Genomic DNA, 24,508 nt, shown 5'->3' with positions numbered 1-24,508 from the left:
CATTGGTTTATACAGAGAAAGGGCTTTTGTCTATCAATGTCACAATAACAGGTTGTTCCGCTGAACAAAGGCCGGTTATTCCTTGCATGTTTATTCTTTAAAAACTTGCGCCACATGCAGGATCAATGGAAAACCAAGACAATGCGTTCTGTCCATTTCAAGACAGGGCCCTCTGCCAGGTGCAGGACTGCTGGCAACAGAACCACACAATGATTTATTCATGTGAGAGCTAACAGAATTGTCATTTTTAAAAATTCTGCTCATGACAATATTATGCTGATGGCTGAAGAGAGCATGTCAGGGGTCCAAGGAGTCTTTCTTGAGTATTTTCTTGTCAGTAACTTTTATCGTCATGAGACTTCAAACTCCACTTATCCTACTCCATAGTAGAGGCCAGGTTTGTTAGATTTGTAAAATAGGCAGTTTCTAGATTCCTTTCTCTGATGTTAAATATCTGCCTCAGGCAGCACAGTTGATTGGACATAACTTTTCTTCAACAAGGGAGCTTTGCAGCCAGCAGTCTCAACACCCCTGAATTTCCCAGCCCAGTGAAACTAACTAAATTTGCAAATTGCTTGCTTGTGGGATGCACTTAACTAGACAAATTTGCTTGAACCTGTAATTTTTAGGATCATGTGCATAGATTAAAGTATCTAAAGTGTTTTTTAAAAAACATTTTTAAAATGTTGGTTTGTTTCCCTCCCTTGCCTCCAGATTTTTGTGTTTAAATAATGTTGATTCTATAGAGGCATGTATTTTTTCAGCAATGCCTGGCGAAAATGCAGCCAGTTTTCTAAATTTATTTTGAATAAATTTGATTCTTTCAAAATTGGCATGTGGCATATAATTGACATGAAGGATTGTGTGTAGGATGGATCATTTTAACCTTATGTGCATCTATAAAGTAAAGGTAAAGAAGAAGAAGAAGATGATGATGAAGAAGAACTTTATTTTTCTACCCTGTCTCCATCTCGAGGGGACTCGGGAGTACTTAGATGGGGCCAAGCCCAAGGCAACATACAATTAAAAACAGAACAATAATATACTAAAATAGCATAAAAACAGCATAAGCAATAATAAGCATCACAAGGAACAACAGAGAAAACCTCTAGACTCTTTTTTTTTTTTTGGTGAGGGGAGGGCCAATACACGAAACGAAATTAAAGGATAGACTGGTCAATAAGGTGGATAGAATGTATAGTAGCATAGGAATAGAGCAATTAAGCAGGATCATTTCAGCTTAACTTAAAATGTAGTAATCAGATATAGGAATTTGAATTCAGGTCATGGTTAGAGACCATCTGTTAAAGGAGTCGTCCGTCAAATGCACAACGAAACATCCATGTCTTTAGTTCCTTACAGAATGTGGACAGAGAGGGTGCCAGCCTAATCTCCCTGGGGAGGGAGTTCCAGGAGCCACCACCGAGAATGCCCTTTCTCTAGTCCCCACCAACTGCGCCTGAGAAGGGGGTGGGAGTGAGAGAAGAGCATCCCTGGAAGATCTTAAGGACCATGTGGGCTCATAGGGGAGGATGTGGTCACTAAGATAAGCAGTTCCTGAACCATTTAGAGCTTTATAGGTAATACCTGCACCTTGAATTGGGACCGGAAACTTATCGGTAGCCAGTGGAGCTGGAGGGGGATTGACTGCTCCCTTTAACTTACACCAGTTAACAATCTCGTAAAGGTTTCCCCTTGACATTAAGTCTAGTCGAGTCTGACTCTGGGGGTGGTGCTCATCTCCATTTCTAAGCCAAACTGCCAGTGTTGTCCATAGATGGCTCCTAGGTCATTGGTTGGCATGACTGCATGGAGTGTCGTTACCGAAGCAGTACCTATTGATCTCACATTTGCATGTTTTTGAACTGCTAGGTTGGCAGGAGTCGGGGCTAACAACAGGAGCTCACCCTGTCCCACAGATTCAAACCACCGACCTTCCGGTCAGCAAGTTAGCAGCTTAACTCTATAACCTGCTGCACCACTGTGCATCTACACTGTAGAATTAATACAGTTTGACACCACTGTAAGTGCCATGGGTCAGTGGTATGGAATCCTGGGAGCTGCTTTTAGCCTTCTTCGCCAAAAAATGCTAGTGCTTCACCAAACTACAGATCTCAGGATCCTATAGCACTGATCCATGGCAATTAAATTTGTGCCACACTGCATGAATTCTACAGTGTCAATGCACTCCTTTTCTTAAAATACTGCATCTCTTTTGTATGGCAAATTCTGGCTTCAACTACATAAAAACAGCCTAATGAAGAAGCTGATTTTTTTTGTCAGGATGGTAAAAAAGAGCTCCAGCTTTGTTTTGGAGTCTTGTGTTTTGCAAACTATGTTTGAATATATTTCTTCTGTTTCATACTTCTCATAACTTTTCCATTATTAAACGAAAGTGGACCATTACATGTTTGATAGGTAAATGTGAAGAAATATGTTTGCTTTAAGACTTTGGATACAAAGAGATACTCAAACTCTATGTTATATCTGAGCAGCTTGCTTTATTTTGCTACATATACAAGTATGTAGTGGCCCCCAAATGTTGCGCCCATTTGTATTAAGGGATTAAAAAACCCCCCCAAAAAACCTTATGTTTAACTGAGACTTTGTTTAACCCTTATCCTGATTGATACAATGAAGATTCACTAAGCGACCTCTGGGGTATTTTGTGACACACGTCCCTGTGGGAATTCCAGTATATTTCAGGGAATAGAAATATCTCATACCACAGATGTGTTTGTGGGTAATAAATGAAGGATATTCCATAATAATACCCAAACATCCAAAGCAAGAAAGCACATATTAACATGACATGGAAATTTGGGTAATGTTTGGGTAATGGTCACACTTCCTTTTCTGCAAAAAATTTAACCAGCATAACTTACATGTCCTAAAAATAGGTCAATGTTATTTTGAACTGAAATAGAAAAAAACCCAATCTGGTTGTGAACCCATCCAATACAATACAAATATAAATTGTGAAGGAAAACAGTTGTTTTCATCTAGTTGTCTCAGTATCAATGACGGAGCCCCCGGTGGCGCAGTAGCTTAAATCCTTGTGCCGGCAAGACTGAAGACTGACAAGTCACAGGTTCAAATCTGGGGAAAGCGCAGATGAGCTCCCTCTGTCAGCTCCAGCCCCCCATGCAGGGACATGAGAGAAGCCTCCCACAAGGATGGTAAAACATCAAAATACCCAGGCATCCCCTGAGCAATGTCCTTGCAGACGGCCAGTTCTCTCACACCAGAAGCGACTTGCAGTTTCTCAAGTTGCTCCTGACACCAAAAAAAGTATCAATGGCATTATGGGGCAATTTTTATTACTGATATAACAAAATAATCTCTTAGGAAGGTAACATCGCCCAATGAGCAGTCATTTGTGTCACCCACAATGGGCTTTTTTTACCAACAAAACCATCAATTGAGCACCTTGAGACATGCCACTTTTCTTCTCTATTTTATTGAGAGCACCCCAGTATTTGCTTCCTTTGTCCTAGCACTGCAGCATCATCAGACTTTTATGCCATATTTTCCTAGTTTACTTGACATATACGATTTGAATGGACATATACCCTTAAACACATCCATGTCTAGATCTGTCCATTGAATATATCACATTTGCAACCATGCAACATCTACACTGTAGAATTAATGCAGTTTGACAACACTTTAATTACTATGGTTCAATGCTATAGAATTCTATAGAATTCTGGGACTTGTCATTTTGGAGGTACAAAATCCTTGGCATAGGCTAAAGACCTCTCATGGAGTATATGGGAAGGAATGCTTTCAGTCCAAAGATTTCTAGCACTGTTGCTTTGCATCCTTCTTTGGCTCTGGTCATTTCCAAATTATGTTTTTGGGCTGCTCTGTGGTGAACTGTCTGTGGATGCTTGTCCCGAGGTTCTTCCATCCTTGCCCCTCATGGCATGTCCTTCATTTGGTCCTTCCTGGACAGAATTCAGCTCTATCTCCTTGATTAGAAGGCTCCTCAGCTCCTCCTCACTTTCGGCCATCAAAGTGGTATCATCTGCATATTTAAGATTGTTAATGTTTTGTCCAGAAATTTTAACCCCAGCCTTGGATTTGTCAAGCCCTGCACATTGCATGATGTGTTCTGCATACAAGTTGAATAGGTTTGGTGAGAGCATACAACCCTGCCGTATGCCTTTCCCAATCTTGAACCAGCCTGTTGTTCCATGGTCAGTTCTGACTGTTCCTACTTGGTCCTTATACAGATTCCTCAGGAGAGAGACAAGGTGATTTGGTATGCCCATACTACCAAGAACTTGCCACAATTTATTATGATCCACACAGTCAAAGGCTTTAAAATAGTCAATAAAACAGAAATAAATGTTTTTTCTGAAACTCCCTGCCTTTCTCCATTATCCAGCGGATATTGGCAATTTGGACTCTCGTTCCTCTGCCTTTTCTATACCCAGCTTGGACATCTGGCAACTCTCTCTCCATGTACTGCTGGAGTCTTCCTTGCAGGATCTTGAGCATTACCTTACATTGTATAGTATGAAGAAATGCCACAGTGGCATATCACAATTGAATTCTTGGGACAATGTTTAGGCTAGCTGTTTTTTTTTAAATAAACATATAGTCAGGGTCAAAACTTGGGGACTTTGTCTAAAAACAATTTGAGGTGGCAGCGTCATAATATGGCCTATCTGGTTGATCTGGTTTTGTGTGAATTCTGCAAGAGAACATGACTTTTGGGTATTAAAATGCAGCTGTTTGCTAAGGATCAAAGTGCTTACACATTTTCTCATGTGACAAAACACCTCACATGCCCTAGAGCATGAAAACTGCAAAGTAAGCTACTGATTTCAAGATTTATTTGCAGTTAGCATGGTTCTGGATTATGCAATAGGCCTGCAGTGTATCAATTGGTGCTTGGTTGAGGTGGGTAGAAACAGCTTTCAACAACCCTGCATGTCAGTCCTTATCACAGTCTAAACATTAAGTAAATATAGCAAATATATATATAAAAATATAGAGCACCACTGAAAGAAAGCAGAGAAGTATAGACATGGGATGTATCCACAGTCATCTGGTCTAAGCCCTTGCTCAGATGAAGCATGCCTGACAGATGGACACCCTGCTTGTTTAAAAATCTCAAATCTTTTATTTGAAAGACCATCAATTTCTGTAGCTGTCCATTTCGCTGTCCAACAGCTGTCAGCTGGAAGTTCTTAGCTGAAATACCCTTTCTTCTCATACATTGGTTCAGTCTTTACCCTTTGTAGTTGCAGAAAACAAGTTTGCTTAATCTTTTGCAGGGCAGCCCTTCAAATAATTGAAGAGGGATATCATATTACTTCTGTCTTTTCCTCTTCAAGGTAAACATACAAAAGTTCCCCAGTGGTTCCTCACAGGATTTTCCATCTAAGTCTGAACATGTATGTTAATATGCTTTTTAAAATTGTGGTGGCCTGAGCTGGACATGGTCCAGGTGTTTGGGTTGCTGGAACAGTTTCTCATACAGAACCCCTTTCCAGGTAGCATTGGACATGCCCATGTCTGAGTTGCCGCTGGTGTGACCAAGGCCAGGATTTCAGACACAGGGATCCCCTCCTCCCGAAGCTTTCACTTCCCAATTAACAGGCAAATGAGTTGCAGTAGACAGTGAATTTTGAAGGAAGAAGGAGACAGGTCGACAGCCCCTCTATTCCCAGGAGCATTTCTGCCCAGACAGCAGCACAGTCCAAGAAGTATGCATTTAGTTTGTGTGGAATACTGTGTCCAATTCTGGGCACCACAATTCAAGAGAGATATTGACAAGCTGGAATGTGTCCAGAGGAGGGCAACTAAAATGATCAAGGGTCTGGAGAACAAGCCCTATGAGGAGCGGCTTGGGGAACTGGGCATGTTTAGCCTGAAGAAGAGAAGGCTGAGAGGAGACATGATAGCCATGTATAAATATGTGAGAGGAAGCCACAGGGAGGAGGGAGCAAGCTTGTTTTCTGCTTCCTTGGAGACTAGGACGTGGAACAATGGCTTCAAACTACAAGAGAGGAGATTCCATCTGAACATTAGGAAGAACTTCCTGACTGTGAGAGCCGTTCAGCAGTGGAACTCTCTGCCCCGGAGTGTGGTGGAGGCTCCTTCTTTGGAAGCTTTTAAGCAGAGGCTGGATGGCCATTTGTCAGGGGTGATTTGAATGCAATATTCCTGCTTCTTGGCAGGGGGTTGGACTGGATGGCCCATGAGGTCTCTTCCAACTCTTTGATTCTATGATTCTATGAGGCAACATGCAAATCTCACTCACTGAAGGTCCTGGATCATTTGCTTCACTTGTACCACTGATAATCCCAGCTTTGGACACAGTGCCACGATCGAAGCCTGACCAAAGGAGAACAGAGTGGTGGCAATATTTCTGTTGATCTGGAGGCAAGACAAAGGCTATATGCTAAATAGAAACATGGTGTTTCCTCCGTTTAGCAAATTAAAATACTTTTACCCAGTTGGTGGGAGCAAGGGCAGCGGCAACCTAGAAAATACCTATTTAGGAATATATAGATCTATTTATGTAAATTCTCCAGGACAACTCTGTGGTCAACTTCTGTTGGAAGATATAGTAAAGGTAAAGCTTTCACCTTACATTAAGTCTAGCCGTGTCTGATTCTGGGGGGAGGTGCTCATCTCCATTTCTAAGCCAAAGAGCCAGCGTTGTCCTTAGACACCTCCAAGGTCATGTGGCCAGCATGACTGGATGGAACACCATTACCTTCCCGCAGAAGCGGTACCTATTGATCTTCTCATATTTGCAAGTTTTCAAAACTGCTAGGTTGGCAGAAGCTGGGGCTAACAGCAGGAGTTCCCCTGCTCCCTGGATTCAAACGCCAGTCCAGCAACTCAGTAGTTTAAACCACTGTGCCACCAGGGGCCCTCTGGTGGAAACTGGTTATAAAATCACACCGGAGGACTGAGAAATTCCTAGAAAAGTATGCTTTCTCGAAATCTCTCTGTCCTCTAGCATAAGTTAGCCACACAGATGCAGTGAAGCACCCAAGGATTCCCAGAGAGACTGTGTTGCTCATGGCCTGGAGTATTTTAATCTGTCAAAATCCAGACCTGTGAACGGGAGAACTGACTGCAATTCTGCCACTGAGTTCGCCCAGAAAAAGAGGCATAATAAACCTGAGAAGAGGTGGCAGAGTTGACACCCAATGCTTCTAACCTCTGCATTCCCATCTCTTGTTCTTAACCCACAACATTGGGTGCTTCAGCACTGTAGAATTAGTGCAGTTGGATAGCCACTTTAACTCAGTGCAATGGAACCCTGGGATCTGTAGTTTTACAAGGTCTCTGGGGTCTTTCCACACAGCCACATAATCCAGAATATCAAGGCAGAAAATCCCACAATTTAGCTGTAAATCGCCTAGAGCATTCTCGGATGGAGGGCGATTAATAAGTAATTAAATATGATGATGATATCTGCTTTGAATTAAGGGCTCTTCCACACAGCCCTATATCCGAGAATATCATGGCAGAAAATCCCACCATAGGTGCTTTGAACTGTGTTATGAGTCCACACAAAGATAATGTGGGATTTTCTGTCTTGATGTTCTGGGATATAGGGCTGTGTAGAAGAGCCGTGAGTGTGGACTCAGATAACCCAATTCAAAGCAGATAATGTGGGATTTTCTGCCTTGATATTCTGGGTTATGCGACTGTGTGGAAGGGCCCTAGGTTATCTGAGTCCACATTACCATATATTCCAGTTCAAAGCAGACAATATGGGGTTTTATTCAGCTGTGCGGAAGGGGCCTAGCAGTAGCCTTCATCGCCAAAGAGCGCTGGTGCCTCACTCAACTCCAGTTCCCATAATTCCATCGCATTCAGCATTGGCAGGAATTGTGGGAGTTGAAGTCCAAAGCACCTGGAGGGCCCAACCTTGCTCTTTCCCGTGGCTTGTTCTCCCCCGGAAGCGGAAGTGGGCCACAAACCGGAAGCGGCTTCTGCCGGCAGTGGATGCCCCTCCCTCCCTCCCTGTCTCCCTCACTCGCTGCCTGGCGAGGATGAGGGGCGGCTGTGTGTTTTCGGCGGCTGTCCTGCTTGGGAGCCTCCTGGTCGGTGAGTTGGAGGAGGAGCAGGGCCGGGCTTCTCTCCCAGGCAGGAGTTCGCCTCATCCCCAGGAAGCCAAGGGCCAGTTGTTACCATAAAGCAGGCATGGGCCAGCTTGGGCCCTCCAGTTGTTTTGGACTCCAACTCCCACCATTCCTAACAGCCTCAGGCCCTTTCCTTTTCCCCCTCAGCCGCTTAAGCGGCTGAGGGGGAAAAGGAAAGGGCCTGAGGCTGTTAGGAATGGTGGGAGTTGGAGTCCAAAACCCTGGAGGGCCCAAGTTGGCCCATGCCTACCAAAAAAAGCCCAAGCAAATGTACTCATATTTGTGAATGATGTTTCAATGATGTTCTATGTCCTGTAGCTGCAGCTGAACCAGAGGAAGCGACTGACGTGCTGTCTGAAAAGTTCAGAGAAAGCTCTTCGGAAAGCAGTCCTGCGCAGGGGAGCCCAGATGGGCCCAAAGAGCGAGTGAAGTACAGGACGGCAGAGATCGCTGATGCCATGATGGGGAGCAGCATGCCACCTGCGCAGTCCGTGGTACTTTCCATCATTCCAGCCAAGATGAAGGAGATGGGCGCAGGCACCTGCGACGCGACAGCCGATGGCGAATGCGACGCGCAGGCTGCCTTTTCGCCTTTCCCTTCGTCAGGATCGCAAGCTCCAGAGTCATCCGTAGAGCAACCCGTAGTTCTGGAAGCAGTGCATCCTTCGTCAGCAGAGGACACGAATAGTACAGACAGCATGAAAACCCCTAAAGTGAACTGTGAGGAAAGGAATATCACGGGGATCACAAATTTCACGTTACAAATCTTGAATATTTCCCAAGTAAGTAGAAAACATTGTAATCTGTTTCTTCTTAAGTCACCCTGTTTTATTTTGTGAATATTTCCTCCTTGTATTGTCGAAGGCTTTAATGGCCGGAATCACTGGGTTGTTGTAGGTTTCTTCAGGCTATATGGCCATGGTCTAGAGGCATTATCTCCTGATGTTTCGCCTGCATCTATGGAAAGCATCCTCAGAGGTAGTGAGGTGAGAATGCTTGCCATAGATGCAGGCGAAACGTCAGGAGAGAATGCCTCTAGACCATGGCCATATAGCCCAAAAAAAACCTACAACAACCCAGTATTTCCTCCTTGTTGGCAATTTGCATAGAACAACTCTCCTTTTAATTCGCGCAGGAATAACAGGGTAGAATGATTCAGAGAAGTGAGACAATGGACTGTGTTTGTGGTTTTATATGCTATATGCACTTTGCCCCTGTATTTATAATGGCTCTTTTACAGCTACATTTAACTTTGGGAGCGTATCATTGAGGTTATCATTGCGGTGGAGCAATGGATTAAAGGGTTCAAATCTGGGGAACAGGGTGAGCTCCCATCTGTCAGCTCCAGCTTCCCATGCAGGGACATGAGAAAAGCCTCTAACAGGATGGTAAAACATCTGATGTCCCCTGGGCAATGTCCTTGCAGATGGCCAATTCTTGCACACCAAAAACGATTTGCATTTTCTCAAGTTGCTCCTGACACACACACAAAAAAATGAGGTTGTCCCTTATAAATAGCCCACATATTTTGGTGTAAAGGCAGTCCCTGAGTTACAAACATATGACTTCAAAATGACTCACAGTTAAAAACGGGGGTGAGACAACAGGAAGTGAGAGAAATCTTCTCCTCAGAATGGAAATTCATTTCCAGAAGAGTTATCATGAGGAAAAGGTGTCTCAGCTGAAGTTGCATCACCAATCCTTGTTTCCACAACAAGCCATTTTTTTCAAAATCCAGTTATCACAGGGACAGAAAGTGAGCTGAAATCTTCTGAAAAGGGGAACAGACAGCAAAATAAACACCAGAGAAGTGTTAACACTTCCCTATGTTATCCAATATATATTTTTGGCTAGAGTCACACTTAAAATGTACCTTACTTACAAATTCAATTTAAGGGCAAACCCTCAGAACCTATCTTGTTTGTAACTTGTGGGCTGCCTGTATATGTTTTTCCTCACCTTTTAAAATTCAAATGAGCAAATTCTTAGTGGCATGATTGATACCCAAACTGTTAGGGGAAATAAACATTGGGTGTGTAATTACAGTTTTAAAAATGGATTTATATTTTAAAGTGATGCCTACTTTATATTTCTGAAGAAATTGTCTCAAACATAACCTTCAAAGGATGTATTTGAGTAATCTGGAACTATCTTGTGAATGTATTATTCTTTTTAGGTAATCAGGTGTTGGCATTATGTGCTCTGTGTGCCCCCTAAAGGATAAAAACTTGGAAACTTTGTGTAAACTTTGAAGAAAATGTTGTTATGTTGTCAAGGTCATGTAGAAACAGGGTCCATTATTACTGAGAGTTAGTATAGCCCAGTTCCTAAAAGACTGAGCTGTGAACCAGGAAACCCCCAATTAAAATTGTGCTTCTGTCATAGATTCATCAGGAAGCTCCAGTTCATCTTCTGAAATACATTAATCATATAAAGAAGACTTCAGAGTTATTGAGAGTTATATAATGTAATCTGAAACACTATATAATTGTTTATAATTATTTATTTATTGGTGTTGTTTTAAAATGCTTATTCTGAAGTAATTACGGTAATATTGATTATTGTTGAATATGGGGTATACATTATTAACTTAGGCCAATATATGTAATATATCATTGCTTTCAAAAAATTCTAAGCCTTCTATGTTATTTAAAGCTTTAATATATAAATTCTAATTTTGATCATTTAAAAGGATTTGATTGATAGGCTCTGATTTTGAATTTTCCTATACTGGTAATGGTTGAAACATATTTCAAATTCCAGTTAATTGTTCTCCATGCCAACTGTCTTTTCTTTAAAACAAAAAGAATCCAGTAAGAGCAAAACAGTTAGAGGTGAGCAGTGCTTGTATTTCTAGCTGAAAACAGGTAACATTGCTACTTAAAGATAATAAATAGGTTACTTAGTGAGTACCAGGTACTCTTTTAATTCATTGTATGGCAGTTTTACAGGTATTCTGGAAACAAACCTTTTATACTGCATGGCAAAATGTATCTTTCATATAGAACAACATCTTTACTTTCCTTATGAAAAGTCTATGTAATGGAAAATATTTTTAATCTTTTAAAAATTCTCTCATAGGATTTAATGGAGTTCCTCAATCCAAATGGCAGTGACTGCACCTTAGTCCTGTTCTATACCCCTTGGTGCCGTTTCTCTGCGAATCTAGCTCCGCACTTTAATTCTTTGCCTCGAGCATTCCCAACACTTAGTTTCTTGGCCTTGGATGCCTCTCAGCACAGCAGGTAACTATTATTTATGTACAACAGTATAATATTTTGTTCTTTCAGAACTAATCTGTTAGAATTCTTCCAGTCACTTTTTTTATTGCTAGCAGATGTGTTTCAAATACATACCATAATAATAATAACTTTATTTATTAGGCAGGTTTGCTTAAGAAGTTTCTATCTCCTTCAGCTCTCATTTTCATTGGAACTCTTGAAAATGCTTTTTATGAATGTAAATTGTATGCTAGTGATAAAAATCACATAGTGCTCCAGAGGCTGTTGAATTGCAAGTTCAACCTAGCCAACATAATCATTGATGAAGAATGCTGGGAACTTCAGTCTACCATATATGGCAGGCTTCATGATTTTATCCCATTATGAGCTATAGACCAGTGGTTCTCAAGCTGTGGGTCCCCAGATGTTTTGGCCTTCAACTCCCATAAATCTTAATAGCTGGTAAACAGGCTGGGATTTCTAGGAGTTGTAATCCAAAACACCCAGGGATCCACAGGTTGAGAGCCACTGCTATAGACCATTGAAAGCCAAGACGGCATTCACTACATTCTGCCTATTTTAGATTCAGCCGTACAATTTCTTGAACATGCATTTAAGTTTGTAATTGGTAAGGCACTGTTAAGACCACCTCTGAGTACCCTTGACTAAGAAATCCCTATGGGAGTCATGGTGAGCTGAAAGCACAGATACAGAGGCACATGTTTCCTTCCTCTTCCTTTCCTGCTCCCCCAGAAGCCCCTCACTATTGCGGAGAGGTTTCTTCTCCAGCTCCATCCTAATACTAATAGGCAATAATAACAACAATACATTTATTATCCACCTCTCCTTGCTGCCCAAGCCAGGGTACAACATGAGATAAAACACAATACTATTAAAACACATATAACAAGACAAAGTTAAAATGCAAATTAAAATTCACAAGTTAAAATTGACTGGGTAATAAATAATGTTGTCCACTTAACAATCCTTTCTACTTCCCCTGTTGACAGGAATTAGGTTTGTAACAAAAATTAACAACTTGGCTATTTTGTTCTGGAGTTAAGCTACAGATTTATTTAGCAAAGCTGGCTATTGACTTGTAATCTTTTGCCTTCACAGTTTGTCTACCAGGTTTGGAACAGTGGCCGTTCCCAACATCCTTCTTTTCCAAGGAGCCAAGCCTATGGCAAGGTTTAACCATACTGATCGGACCCTGGAAACACTGAAAGCTTTTCTTTTCAACCAGACAGGTAAGACAGTTACTTTTAACAGGACTTTAGAATCTGTAGTCCAAGATACTTTATCTAAGTCTTAGATGTATAATTCTAGGCTTGTTTTAGAGCTCTGTTGATGCTGCTCTGTGTTGGGATGGAGCTGGAAAATTCTTTTCAGTCTTGATCACAGATTATGATTTGTTGAGAAGACAGAAGAAAATCATAATCTTACTAATGAAAATCAATGCAAAGTGTACTGCAGTGAATGATCGGTTTACTCCAGTAATCTGCGTTGGAGTAAACTGATCATACATTCTTTCAAGATACTCTGTTCCATGCTTCTTATTTTAGTTTTCCTCATCAAAACAGAAACCCAACATGCTTCATTTTCACTAGATTTTTTTTTAGTTTTTGTTTCTGAAGGTCCCCCCCCCCCCCCCAACCTTTGTAAACTTAGATCTCCCCAACTCTGCATAATGGTATATCCGTCTTATTTCTCAGTTTCCCTTTTTAACCACACATTCCACACAACTGAATAAAATTTCACATTCTCTGCTTTGAACTGGAATATATGCCAGTGTGGACTCAGGGCCCTTCCACACAGCCCTATATCCCAGAATATGATTTTGGCCCCTTCCACACAGCTGAATAAAACCTTACATTATCTGCATTGAACTGGGCTTTATGGCAGTATGGACTCAGATAACCCAGTTCAAAGCAGGTATTGTGGGATTTTCTGCCTTGATATTCTGGGTTATATGGCTATATGGAAGGGCCCTAAGTTTTTAAGTTGATTTTCTGAAGACAGGAACTAGCAGAAGACATAACTGAATTTCTAAAGGTCTAGCTGATAATAAAGAAGTATGCATAAAAATATATTCTTAAAACTATAAACTTTCTGATACTTTGCCAGAAAAAAAGTGGAAATATCAGTGCACAGATAATAATACACATATAAATGCAAGTGTCCCGTTTTGTGTAATACTGATAGTTAACGTCAACCAAGGTCACACAGAAATATATAGTGAAATCTGTAGAGTTCAAATGAAAAAAGGCAGATAATAATAGCTATTGAACTTACCCCCATGTTAATTGGAAAATAGAGATAACTTGCAAATATCTCTGGCATAATTTTTTTTAAATTTGCATCAAGCTAATAAATGGATGTTTTCTTTCAGGGATAGAGCCCAAGATTGATGTAGTAGTCACTGAAGAAGATCAAGCAGGCCCATTGCCCAGCACTTTGAGCAGAGGAGTAGACTGGCTACTTTTATTCTCCTTGCTGTTTCTCATCAGTTTCATCATGTATGCTACTATTCGTACAGAGAGCATCCGGTGGTTAATACCTGGCCAAGATCAGGAGCATCAGGAATGACGTGCAAACTGTGAACTCTTTGTGTTTTCAGATCAAGTTGAAATACATAAAATTGTACAATGGATCAGCTCTTTGACTTTTTATCTTTTGAGTCAGAACTGTGTTCATCACATATTTAAAACCACACACCATCACTTTGCTGATTTTATTTATGGTACAAGAACTTTTCTTGAATTATTTATTTACTTCTAAGTGCTTTAAATTACAGTTTTGTATCAAAAACTACAGGAAAATTTTGCACATTGGAGAATGACTACAAGTGCTTAAGAATGTAGTATGGAAAAATGAGGTATTGACTATGAAATGTTCTGGAAAATTATCTCATCTTTCTGCTCTAGAGTTTTGCATCTCAGATGCTTTGGTAAGATGTGTTGTCATGTTAGTTATGTTTGGTTGCAGTATCTGACGAGGTGCTTCCCTATTTGTACTAATTAATGTTAAGTGGGAAATTTATCAGAATAGGTTTTGTCAGTTGCTTGGCTGCATCCAGGGTCTTTTCCTGGGTAAAAGTATGATAGCTGGGACCCAACGGTACGCTACTTGTGTAAGGCAGTTCAGAATAGAGGAATGGAAGATGAGCCCAATGCAGATCAGAAAGGGGGGGGGATAGAAAGGGGGGAACAATAAACAGGGAAACATTGTGGTCAAGGCAAGTAAACAAATGTTAGAGTTTTTTTTACTGTTAAATGCTAAACCACTCCTTACGAAGATGGTAAACAGGATAGAAATGTTTTCTCTCCCCCTTTCTGGCGAACACTGGGCTGTCTCGTGCACGTGTTCCCTTCATTAATTCAGACCCGCATTGCACAACCAGCGTAACCAGCATTGGGTCCCAGCTAAAATACTTTTACCCTTTCCTGAACCTATAATGCCACTGGATAGAATTGTGACACATTGATGCTTTCGTAAATGTGTTTTTTTTATTACAATATTTAAATGAGAGCGCTCAGGTATCAAAACCTTAAAGAGAAGTTGTTCTTTCCGATGAGCAAAATGTAACATTTGTGGCTGAACTTGCTATATAGTTTTTGCATTCTAAATGCAAGAATGCATATGGAAATAAATAAATTGCTAAAGTTGGGGAAAAGAAAATGTAGATTGTTTCTTGATTAGCAATGTTATAATCTAAGCTTTCCTGTGAACTAATGTATCATTTTAAAGGGTCTGCAATGGTTATAATTTAGTTTGTCTCATGTTGATACTGGCATTTTAGCTAAAATAGTTCGAATAAACAGAGGTATTCAAAGTATTTATACTACACTAGGTTGTAGCTGGGCCCCCTGGTGGTGCAGCAGGTTAAACCACTGAGCTGCTGAATTTGCTGATTGGAAGGTTGGCAGTTCAAAACCAGGGAGCGGGATGAGCTCCTGCTATTAGTCCCAGTTTCTGCCAGTCTAGCAATTTGAAAACATGCAAATGTGAGTAGATCAATAGGTACCGCTTCTGCAGGAAGGTAATGGCACTCCATGCAGTCATGCTGGCCACATGACCTTGTAGGTGTCTATGGACAATGCTGACTCTTTGGCTTAGAAATGGAGATGAGCACCACCCCTCAGAGTTGAAAGAACTAAACTTCATGTGAGGAGAAATTTTTACCTTTTATGTTGTAGCCACTTAGCTCTTTTGATCAATGGCATGCCTTGTTTCAGTGGAATAAAATGAAGACAATTTCCCCACTCCTTGCACCCTTAAAACCTGATTTTGGAGGTTGGAATAGACTTTGGAAGTCATAGCGGGCTTTTGAGCAGAATGGAAAAACCTTGTTGTTTGAGTTGAATGTTAGATGGACAGGAGGACAGTGGCTACAAGTAAAATCATTAAGATTTCCCCTTCTGTCTTCATCAGATTTCGGTGGAGCTGGGTAAGCTCCTGTGTGCAAATACAGTCTTTCATGTTTAGACTTTTGAGTGGTGGTCTGGACGGAGTTATGGCCTTTTTGTCTCGTTTTCATTTGTTTTCCTATGCATGCAATTTGGGATTGAATATGACACTTGCTGTTGTCATGCAAATGGAAACCGTACTAATGAGGAATTTCTGAGGAATTCTTTGTGTTCATGATCAGGCTTGCAGTCTTAGGGGGCCCCAGGTGGTGCAATGGGTTAAACCCTTGTGCCAGCAGGACTGAAGACTGACAGATTGGAGGTTTGAATCTGGGGAGAGTGTGGATGAGCTCCCTCTGTCAGCTCCAGCTCCTCATTGAGGGACACGAGAGAAGCCTCCCACAAGGAAGGTAAAACATCAAAACATCCAGGTGTTCCCTGGGCAACGTCCTTGCAGACGGCTAATTCTCTCACACCAGAAGCGACTTGCAGTTTTTCAAGTCGCTCCTGATACTGAAAAAAACAAAACAAAAGGCGTGTGTTATTTAATGAAGTAGGTGTGTTGCCAGAGATTCCTTTTTTTTTTTTACAGAAAACCAGGACATTGTCAAACTACAATTCCCAGGATTCCACAGCTCTGAACCATGGCTTTTAAAGTGGTGTCAAACTGCATTAATTCCATAGTGTGGGTGCATGCCAAGATTATTTTTATGCTGATATCCCTGGCTTTGGGTCCTACAACTTTAAAGCCCCCGTAACCTCAATGCCTAAAGGGAGGGGGGAGTTTGCTTCCCAGGCAATCAGTTGACAAGCCACACCTGCCGCCTTTCCAGCTAGGCAGCCATTGAGGTCGCAGGGAGGAGGAGGAGGAGGAGGGCGCATGCGCGGGGAAGGTGGGCGGGGCCTGGAGGGCGCTTGCCAGCCATGCTGGGCATCGTCGGGGGCGGGAGAGCGCTGCTCCGGATCCTGCGCGCGGGTCAAGTCGAGTTGGCCGGGCGCAGCGCGAGGAGGAAGCTCTCCACCATGGTGAGGGGCTTCCGGGTGGGTGGGTGGCTGGGCGAGGAGGAAGGAGAGGAAGCATGTGGCTCTCACAGGGCTTTCATCGTCAAGGGGTACTTAGAGGGGCCCTTGCCAGTCCCTGCCTCTGATATAAAGCCTACCACACCTGGCATGTTTGGTGGTCTCCCATCCAAGCACCAACCAGGGCTGGCCCTGCTTAGCTTCCAGGCTTAGGCGGGATTTGGTACTTTTTCTGGTATGTGGTGGTCCATCCTCAGTGTGGGAGGTGAGTAATGGACATGAGCTTGGCTGGGAGTCCATGTCAAAACATAGCAGTTCCAAAATCAAAATGCCTACATTGCCTGCAAGCACTTTAGTTAGAATCATAGTTGGAAGAGACCTCGTGGGCCATCCAGTCCAACCCCCTGCCAAGAAGCAGGACAATTGCATTCAAAGCACCCCTGACAAATGGCCACCCAGCCTCTGTTTTGTGTTGTTCATTCGTTCAGTCATTTCTGACTCTTTGTGACCTCCTGGACCAGTCCATGCCAGAGCTCCCAGTTGGCCGTCACCACCCCCAGCTCCTTCAAGGTCAATCCAGTCACTTCAAGGATGCCATCCATCCATCTTGCCCCACATTGCCCCCCCCCCCTTGCCTCTGTTTAAAAGCCTCCAAAGAAGGAGCTTCCACCACATTCCCTGGCAGAGAGTTCCACCGCTGAACAACTCTCACAGTCAGGAAGTTCTTCCTAATGTTCAGATGGAATCTCCTTTTTTTTGTAGTTTGAAGCCATTGCTCCATTGTGCCCTAGTCTCCAGGACAGCCTGCTCCCTCCTCCGTATGACTTCCCTTCACATATTTATACATGGCCATCATGTCTCCTCTCAGCCTTCTCTTCTTCAGGCTAAACATGCCCAGGTCTTTAAGCCGCTCCTCATGGAGCATGTTCTTCAGATCCTTGATCATTTTAGTCGCACTCCTCTGGACACATTCCAGCTTGTCAACGTCTCTCTTCAATTGTGCTGCTCAGAATTGGACATAGTATTCCAGGTGTGATCTGACCAAGGCAGAATAGGGGGGTAGCATGGCTTCCCTGGATGTAGACACTAGACTCCTATTTATGCAGGCCAAAATCCCATTGACTTTTTTTGCCGCTGCATCACATTGTTGGCTCATGTTTAACTTGTCCAGGAGGACTCCCAAGTATTATCCAGAAACACCATGTTGCACTGACTCTTGCTACTTTGAAACTTTGAAAACTATTTTTTCTCCCATCACAAAGATTGACTATTTTGTGTTTGGTCCTAAGTAATGGAGATGTTCTGGACCACAGGGAGGAAGCAGTAGGATCCTAGAGTGGTGTGTGTGTGCCTGGGATTGTAGGGAGCCCCCAGCTTCTTGGAACCCACACTGTATCCTGCCCTTTTGCGATTTCATCTCTGTACTGCATACCTATAGGTCAGTCTCTAATTCTTTCTATCTATATACTTTTTGCAGCTCTCCTCCCAAAACGGGGTGGATTTTACAGCTGAAATCCTCAATTATTTTGAGCCAGGTAATGAAGGGTGTGAGTGCCAAATGCGGTCCAAATCCATCTTTGTAGTACAGACCAACCAGCAAAGCTTTGGGTTGTTGAAGGCTTTCATGGCTGGAATCACTGGGTTGCTGTGAGTTTTCCAGCCTGTATGGCCATGTTCTAGATGCATTCTCTCCTAACATTTTGCCCACATCTATGGCAGGCATACATAGGTTGTGAGGTCTGTTGGAAACTAGGCAAGTGGGGTTTATATATATGTAATTCTGTGGAATAATGTTGAGGGTGGGTGAGGGAAGTTTTGTCTGTTTGGGACAAGTGTGGATATTGCCATTGGCCAGCTTTATTAGCATTGAATAGCCTTGCAGCTTCAAAGCCTGGCTGCATCCTGCCTGGGGGATCCTTTGTTGGGAGATGTTAGCTGGGCCTGATTATTTCCTGTCTGGATTTTCCCTGTTTTCTGGGTGTTGCTCTTTATCTACTGTCCTGACAAACAGACAAAAGTTCTTTCTCCCGCCCTGGATATTATTCCACAGATATATACATAAATCCCACTTGCCTAGTTTCGAACAGACCTCGCAACCTCTGAGGATGCATGCCATAGTTGCGGGTGAAACATCAGGAGAGAATGCTTCTGGAACATGCCCAGACAGCCCGGAAAAGTCACAGCAACTCAATCATTCTCAAGGTATAAATAAGTCATTCAGCAATTTGTATTAAAAAAGAAAGAAAATGCAATTCCTGTGCATTGAGTTAGGGCAATGAGAGATAATTTGTTGGCTTCCACAAGAGAGTATTTTAGCATAAATGTATGGACACTCTATTATGGTATGATTTTCCTGTGCAGAGATGTTGAAGTTGGAAGATAGCTTGTGCAATGGCAAAAGTAAACATTGCCTGGACATTGAAATGCCAACATTTGATGAACCATTGAAATAGCTAGTCTTGACCCACGAGTTAATGATTGCACTCTCCCACAAGACTGGGTTAAAGAGAGTTCAATAAATACAAAAAATATTTTCATTGAAATCATATCAGAAAGACAGAGCATATGGCCATGTCTTAATTTGGTCTACCTCTTAGTCTGTTGTTATATGCCTTTAGGTCTATTCTGGCTCACAGGGGACCTTAGGATGCATCTACATTGTAGAATTGATGCAGTTTGACATCACTTTAATTGCCATGACTCAATACTATGGACTCATGGGATTTGTAGTTTGATGAGGAACTAACCCTCTTTGCTAGAGAAGGCTAAAGTCTTTGCACAAGTAAAATTCTTATGATTCCATAGCTTTTGGCCATGTCATTTCAAGTGCTGTCAGACTATCTTAATTCTGCAGTGTAGATGCGGCCTTAGTTTGGAGTTTCCCTTCCAAGATTTGCTCAGAGTTTGCCACTGCCTTTCTCTGAGGCTGAGAGAGTGAAGCATGCCTATTATTGCCTTTTGGATTTCCATGTCTAAGTAGGGATTTGAACTGTAGACTTCTAGAGTCCTAAAGCCATTGCATCACAGTCACTTTCTATTTGATCTGTACTTGTGGCAGTCTAGTTTTTGTGAGGAATCCAGAAATTTTTCAGCATGAATGATAGATGGAAACATACTCCAATCTTGTGTTGATAGAAAAAAAAGATTGGAAAAAGAGCTTTAACAACTGCTAGCTGAATACAACTACAGACTTCCACAAGGTGGGAAACTCCATGCAATCTGCATTTTTTGCTTCCATGAAGGATTCAGGCTGAGTTCACCAGTGGTTAAAGTTCTTTCAACATACTGTACCACATCAACATAAAACAGTCCAGGGTCAAGTGGATAGTTCCTTCTGTGTTTACATTTTCTGTGTCTATAAATTTTTAGTCCCCAAAGAACTGAAATGATATCCTGAGTTCAATGACAAAAGAGAACTGAGAGATGGGACAAATAGATTGATGTCAATGTCCTTGGACTCAGGTTGGCTCCAAGAAAGCATGCACAATTTATCTGTGAGGCTGAAAATCATGGCCACTTCTCTCTATTTATCCACAGTATTTCAGCCTCTACTTATTGTCTTTTTTTAGATGTCTGAGCAGCATTTTATTTATTTCTGAGAGGGAATTAGATTTTTAAATTCTTATAAATACATATATACAATCATACAAACATAAACATGTACCAGATGAGTCAAAATGCAAACATAAATTGCCTTCCTATGCTTCTGAGAGAGTGTGACTTGTGCGTGAGTTCCATGACGAAGAAGGAATCCAAACTTCAGTCTCCCTATATCAGGGGTCAACACACTTTTTAAATAGAGAGCCAGGTCACAGTCCCTCAAATTGTTGGAGGGTTGGATTATAATTTGAAAGGAACATGAATGAATTCCTATCCACACTGCACATATCTTATTTGTAGTGCAAAAAGCACTTAAAACAATACAATAATTAAAATGAAGAACAATTTTAACAAAGATAAACTTAGTATTTCAGTGGGAAGTGTGGGCCTGCTTTTGGCTGATGAGATAGGGTTGTTGTTGTAGTGTGCTTTCAAGTCATTTCAGACTTAGGTTGACCCTGAGCGAGGGCCGGATAAATAACCTTGGAGGGCCGTATCCAGCTTTAGTTCGAGGACCCCTGCTCTACAATATGCTGGCTGTTAGAAATAAAAACTTTATTTAAATTTGTGTAAATAAGAAAGTAAGACATGTTCCATTCTTGTCTTCTACATCTTGAAAGAAATAAATATGAACACACAAACATATGCTGGATAGTCCCTATTAAATTGTCCTATTTTATTTTAGTGCATTGTAATAGGAATAAAATACTTCAGGAAAATAATTGTGAATCTAATTGTGGAATAGATGTATAGCTTTTCTTCTTCCATACTGTGATTGTTTTGTTTTTAGGAGTTGTTTTTAAATTTGTCACATTTATTTTGGTGTTTTGATAACTAATAAAGCAAGATGTTGCAAACCTACATTCTTTAAAGAGATATTTAAATTTGAAATGTAGCGCCATCTGGTGGTCAAGTTTAATACTTCATATAACAGATGCACTTGCTCAAAAATATAAGCTGCAGAGTTCCAAAATTGTCTGCTGTTCCCGTATATAAGCATGCTGATCAATTTTAGTTTTTAGTTACTCAACTGTGTAACTAGTATTTAAATAACAGATAACTGAAATGTTAATTTGCCCTTAAGTAAATTTACTTTATTTAGTCTTGTTGATAAAAAGCAGAACTTTCTAACTTTAGTTTTAATGTATTTTCTTTTCGTCTTTCCTGCCATAGTCTTCACAGGCTCATTGGTTGACCACAGAAGAAAGGAACCAAGTTTTATATGATCTCAAAGCTACTGGTTGGTCTGAGCTCACAGAAAGAGATGCCATATACAAGGAATTCATCTTCAAATCATTCAATCAGGTAAACAGCATTACTCCTGATGAAAAGAAAATCCATTTGTCTTCATCTGGTATGTTCTTCATCAGCCACTCAAGTCTTGTTTGAAAGTCATCTACTTAGTAGTGAGCCACAATTACTGTTGTAATAAGGAGCCCCCAGTGGCGCAATGGGTTAAACTCTTGTACCTGCAGGACTGAAGACCGACAGGTCAGAGATTCAAATCCAGGGAGAGCGTGGATGAACTCCCTCTGTCAGCTCTAGCTCCCCATGCAGGGATGTGAGAGAAGCCTCCCACAAGGATAGTAAAACATCAGAACATCCAGGTGTCCCCTGGGCAATGTCCTTGCAGACAGCCAATTCTCTCACACCAGAAGCGACTTGCAGTTTCTCAAGTCACTCCTGACACACACACACACACACAAACCTGTTGTAATATAAGTTTGGCATCCTGAAACCCTCCAGAAGCCAAAATTGTCCACACGGGTGGCTAAAATAGTGACACCTTTGCTTTCTGATGGCGTAGTGTACACAGGCTTTGTTTCATGCACAAAAATATTGCTTATGAACTTACCGTTCGTCTTTATGTATAAAGTACATATGAAACATACGTTGTGTTAAGATTTGAATCCCATTTCCAAGATAGCTTATTATGTACATATATCCAAATATAGGTATTCTAAAATTTAACACCTCCCCCCTCAAAATCCAAAAGCACTTTTGGAATAAGAAAAACTCAAAACTATACTGTACTATGCTTGAAACAAAGGTTTACACTCTTTTTTATATTTAGAGGTCCCCTGGATTTCAGTGTGACCTGTGACCAAGCTTGTATGTTTAGTACTGCAGCCTTAAATATTCCCAATACCTTCATCTTTATCATAAAATCTAGTGTGACCAAGTACCCACAGGGAACTCATGGTAAAAGTTAGGGAATTCAGTGGCATGGCTGGGAAAACTTTGATCCTCCGATCGGCCAATGTGTCCTATCAGTCATGTAAGGGATTATCAGAGTTTAGTCCAAAACATCTGGAAAACACATCCTCTTCTCTGGGGACATGTATTTGGAACTGTTTCCTGTGTTGTAGGCGAACTGTCTCTCTGATAGAGAGTTGGAAAGGACTTCAAGGTCTGTTTAGTCCAGCCTTCTATCATGTAGGAATATACATCTAAAGCACTCCTTAGAGATGCCTAACAAACCTGTCAATGAAGGCCTTCAAAGGCTTTCAAAGAAGGAGAGTCAGCCAGGCAATCTATTCTACTGTTGAACAGCAGTTACAGTAAAGAAGCTGTTCTTGAAGTTTAGGTGAAGCCTCCTTTCTTATCATTTGAATTCATTGGTTTATTTATCTTAGATCTTTAAAGATGGTTATCATGTCTGTCTTCCCTTTCCCAAGTTAAACATACCAACCTTTCTTAGTTGTTTCTCATAAGGCTTGGTTTCCTGGCCTTTGCTGTTTTCTGGGCACTTACCAGCTTGTCAATATCCTTCTTGACCTGTGATGTCCAGATCTGAAACACTAAGTATTCCAGATGTGATATGACCAAAGCAGAATAGAGTGGTACTACTATATTGCTTCGCTTGATTTGAGTACTGTAATTCTATTGACTTTTCCCACATCACACTATTGACTTATGTTTAGTCTATGATCCCTAGATCCCTCTCTGAACATGGCCCCAGTTTTCCTTTTTATTATTTTGAGTTCTCTGCTAAGCCTGAGTCATTCTGAGCTTTAGTTCTTCTGACTTTCCTCCTATAGGCACAAATTGTTTATTTGGTGATTTTCCCCTTCTATTTCTAATCCCATGAACTATTGCCTAGAGACAATGTGTTGTGATTTTTTGCACATTGATTGTGATCTAGAGACCAGGATTCAAATACCTGTTTGGACACTCTGAGCCTCACAAGAAGACAGATCTTTCCATGAAAACCCCATGGTATGTTCACCTTAGGATCACCATAAATTAGAAATGACTTGAAGGCACACAACAACAAAAACATTGTCAGGTCCATAAGGAGTACTCCTATCTGGCTCTTCATATCTGAGATATATATGTTGATATGCTCAGGAACACAGTTAATTGAATATAAAAGAATTAGAGGGTGGTTCATATGAAGATTGGAAGTCTAGACCTTTGCCTTGTACATTCCCATCAGAAGCCACTTTTTCCAGTTGGTTTCTCTTAATAGGATTCTGAGACTGGATGTGGGAAAAAGGTAAGCAACACATTTTCATCTCCCCAGAACATATATGCTTTCAAAGATTCACATCCTGCTTTATGTCTGCTTAGTATGACACATATTTTGTTAAATCAGCTCTACTGCCATCATCATTAGTCAATCCCTTAAAACTCTCAAAATAGTAGTTGTTCAGAAGTAATTTGTGATTATTCATTCATCTTAGGGTGGAGTTTCTGCTTAAATAATCAAAGTAATCACCTCTGGAGATAGCCAGGGTTTCAAAAAATATTTTGGCCCCATATATTTTGCTGCTGGAGGCAAAGGACAAGTGAAGAAAGGGACTGAGATTGATAACTGGACTTTATTAAATTCTGGCAATGGAATTGGGTTATTTATCACACATTAGGGCACTGAGTTAGTTTAGCACATACACAACTAACTGTGTGGCTTATGTAGCTCCCATTGCTTTACCCAACATCTGTCACCATATATACCCATTGGTAGGGCTGTACTGTGACCTGGAATAATGAGTTTATTTTCCTCACTTTTTTTTATAATATTTACTGCTTTCTCAATATATCTGATTTATTGACACTTCTAAAAGTCTGTGTGTGCACTTGCACATATGTCTGTGCCCACGTGGCAACTAAAAAAATATATGCCTGAAACTCCACT

At 41.3% G+C, this 24,508-nt stretch overlaps 2 protein-coding genes across 8 annotated transcripts in view; both read left to right on the top strand.

Moving 5' to 3' along the window:
- The first annotated feature begins 7,733 nt into the window (after positions 1-7,733).
- Positions 7,734-15,022, top strand: TXNDC15 (thioredoxin domain containing 15). Its single transcript, XM_060765299.2, has 5 exons — positions 7,734-8,085; positions 8,439-8,902; positions 11,202-11,365; positions 12,461-12,591; positions 13,734-15,022. Exons 1-5 carry the CDS (start codon positions 7,749-7,751, stop codon positions 13,928-13,930), a joined length of 1,293 nt encoding a protein of 430 aa, XP_060621282.2. The 5' UTR covers positions 7,734-7,748; the 3' UTR covers positions 13,931-15,022.
- A 1,580-nt stretch (positions 15,023-16,602) lies between these two features.
- PCBD2 (pterin-4 alpha-carbinolamine dehydratase 2) overlaps positions 16,603-24,508 on the top strand; it is a 38,979-nt gene continuing 31,073 nt past the window's right edge. For 2 of the 7 annotated variants that reach the window (XM_067463692.1, XM_067463690.1), the window contains exons 1-3: positions 16,603-16,776; positions 18,248-18,305; positions 21,544-21,675. In XM_067463692.1, coding sequence (XP_067319793.1) covers positions 16,631-16,776; positions 18,248-18,305; positions 21,544-21,675 — 336 coding nt within the window. In that variant the 5' untranslated portion in view covers positions 16,603-16,630. Of the gene's footprint in view, positions 16,777-16,811; positions 17,036-18,247; positions 18,306-18,882; positions 18,973-21,543; positions 21,676-24,508 lie in introns of those variants that run through there. The other 5 variants (XM_067463691.1, XM_060765308.2, XM_067463694.1 and 2 more) reach the window with 5 other exon arrangements.

Source organism: Anolis sagrei, chromosome 2 (assembly GCF_037176765.1).
Source record: "Anolis sagrei isolate rAnoSag1 chromosome 2, rAnoSag1.mat, whole genome shotgun sequence".
NCBI classification, from domain to species: Eukaryota; Metazoa; Chordata; class Lepidosauria; order Squamata; family Dactyloidae; genus Anolis; species Anolis sagrei.
Note: the sequence above shows the minus strand (reverse complement) of the source record. Positions and strands in the feature narration are given on the sequence as shown.

Bases quoted from the DNA above. Each gene is read 5' to 3' on its own strand.
- TXNDC15 (XM_060765299.2), top strand. From the start codon at position 7,749: ATGGGGTTTTATTCAGCTGTGCGGAAGGGGCCTAGCAGTAGCCTTCAT. The intron at 8,903-11,201 runs GTAAGTAGAAAA...ATTCTCTCATAG, and splicing joins AAATCTTGAATATTTCCCAA to GATTTAATGGAGTTCCTCAA. The intron at 11,366-12,460 runs GTAACTATTATT...TTGCCTTCACAG, and splicing joins GATGCCTCTCAGCACAGCAG to TTTGTCTACCAGGTTTGGAA.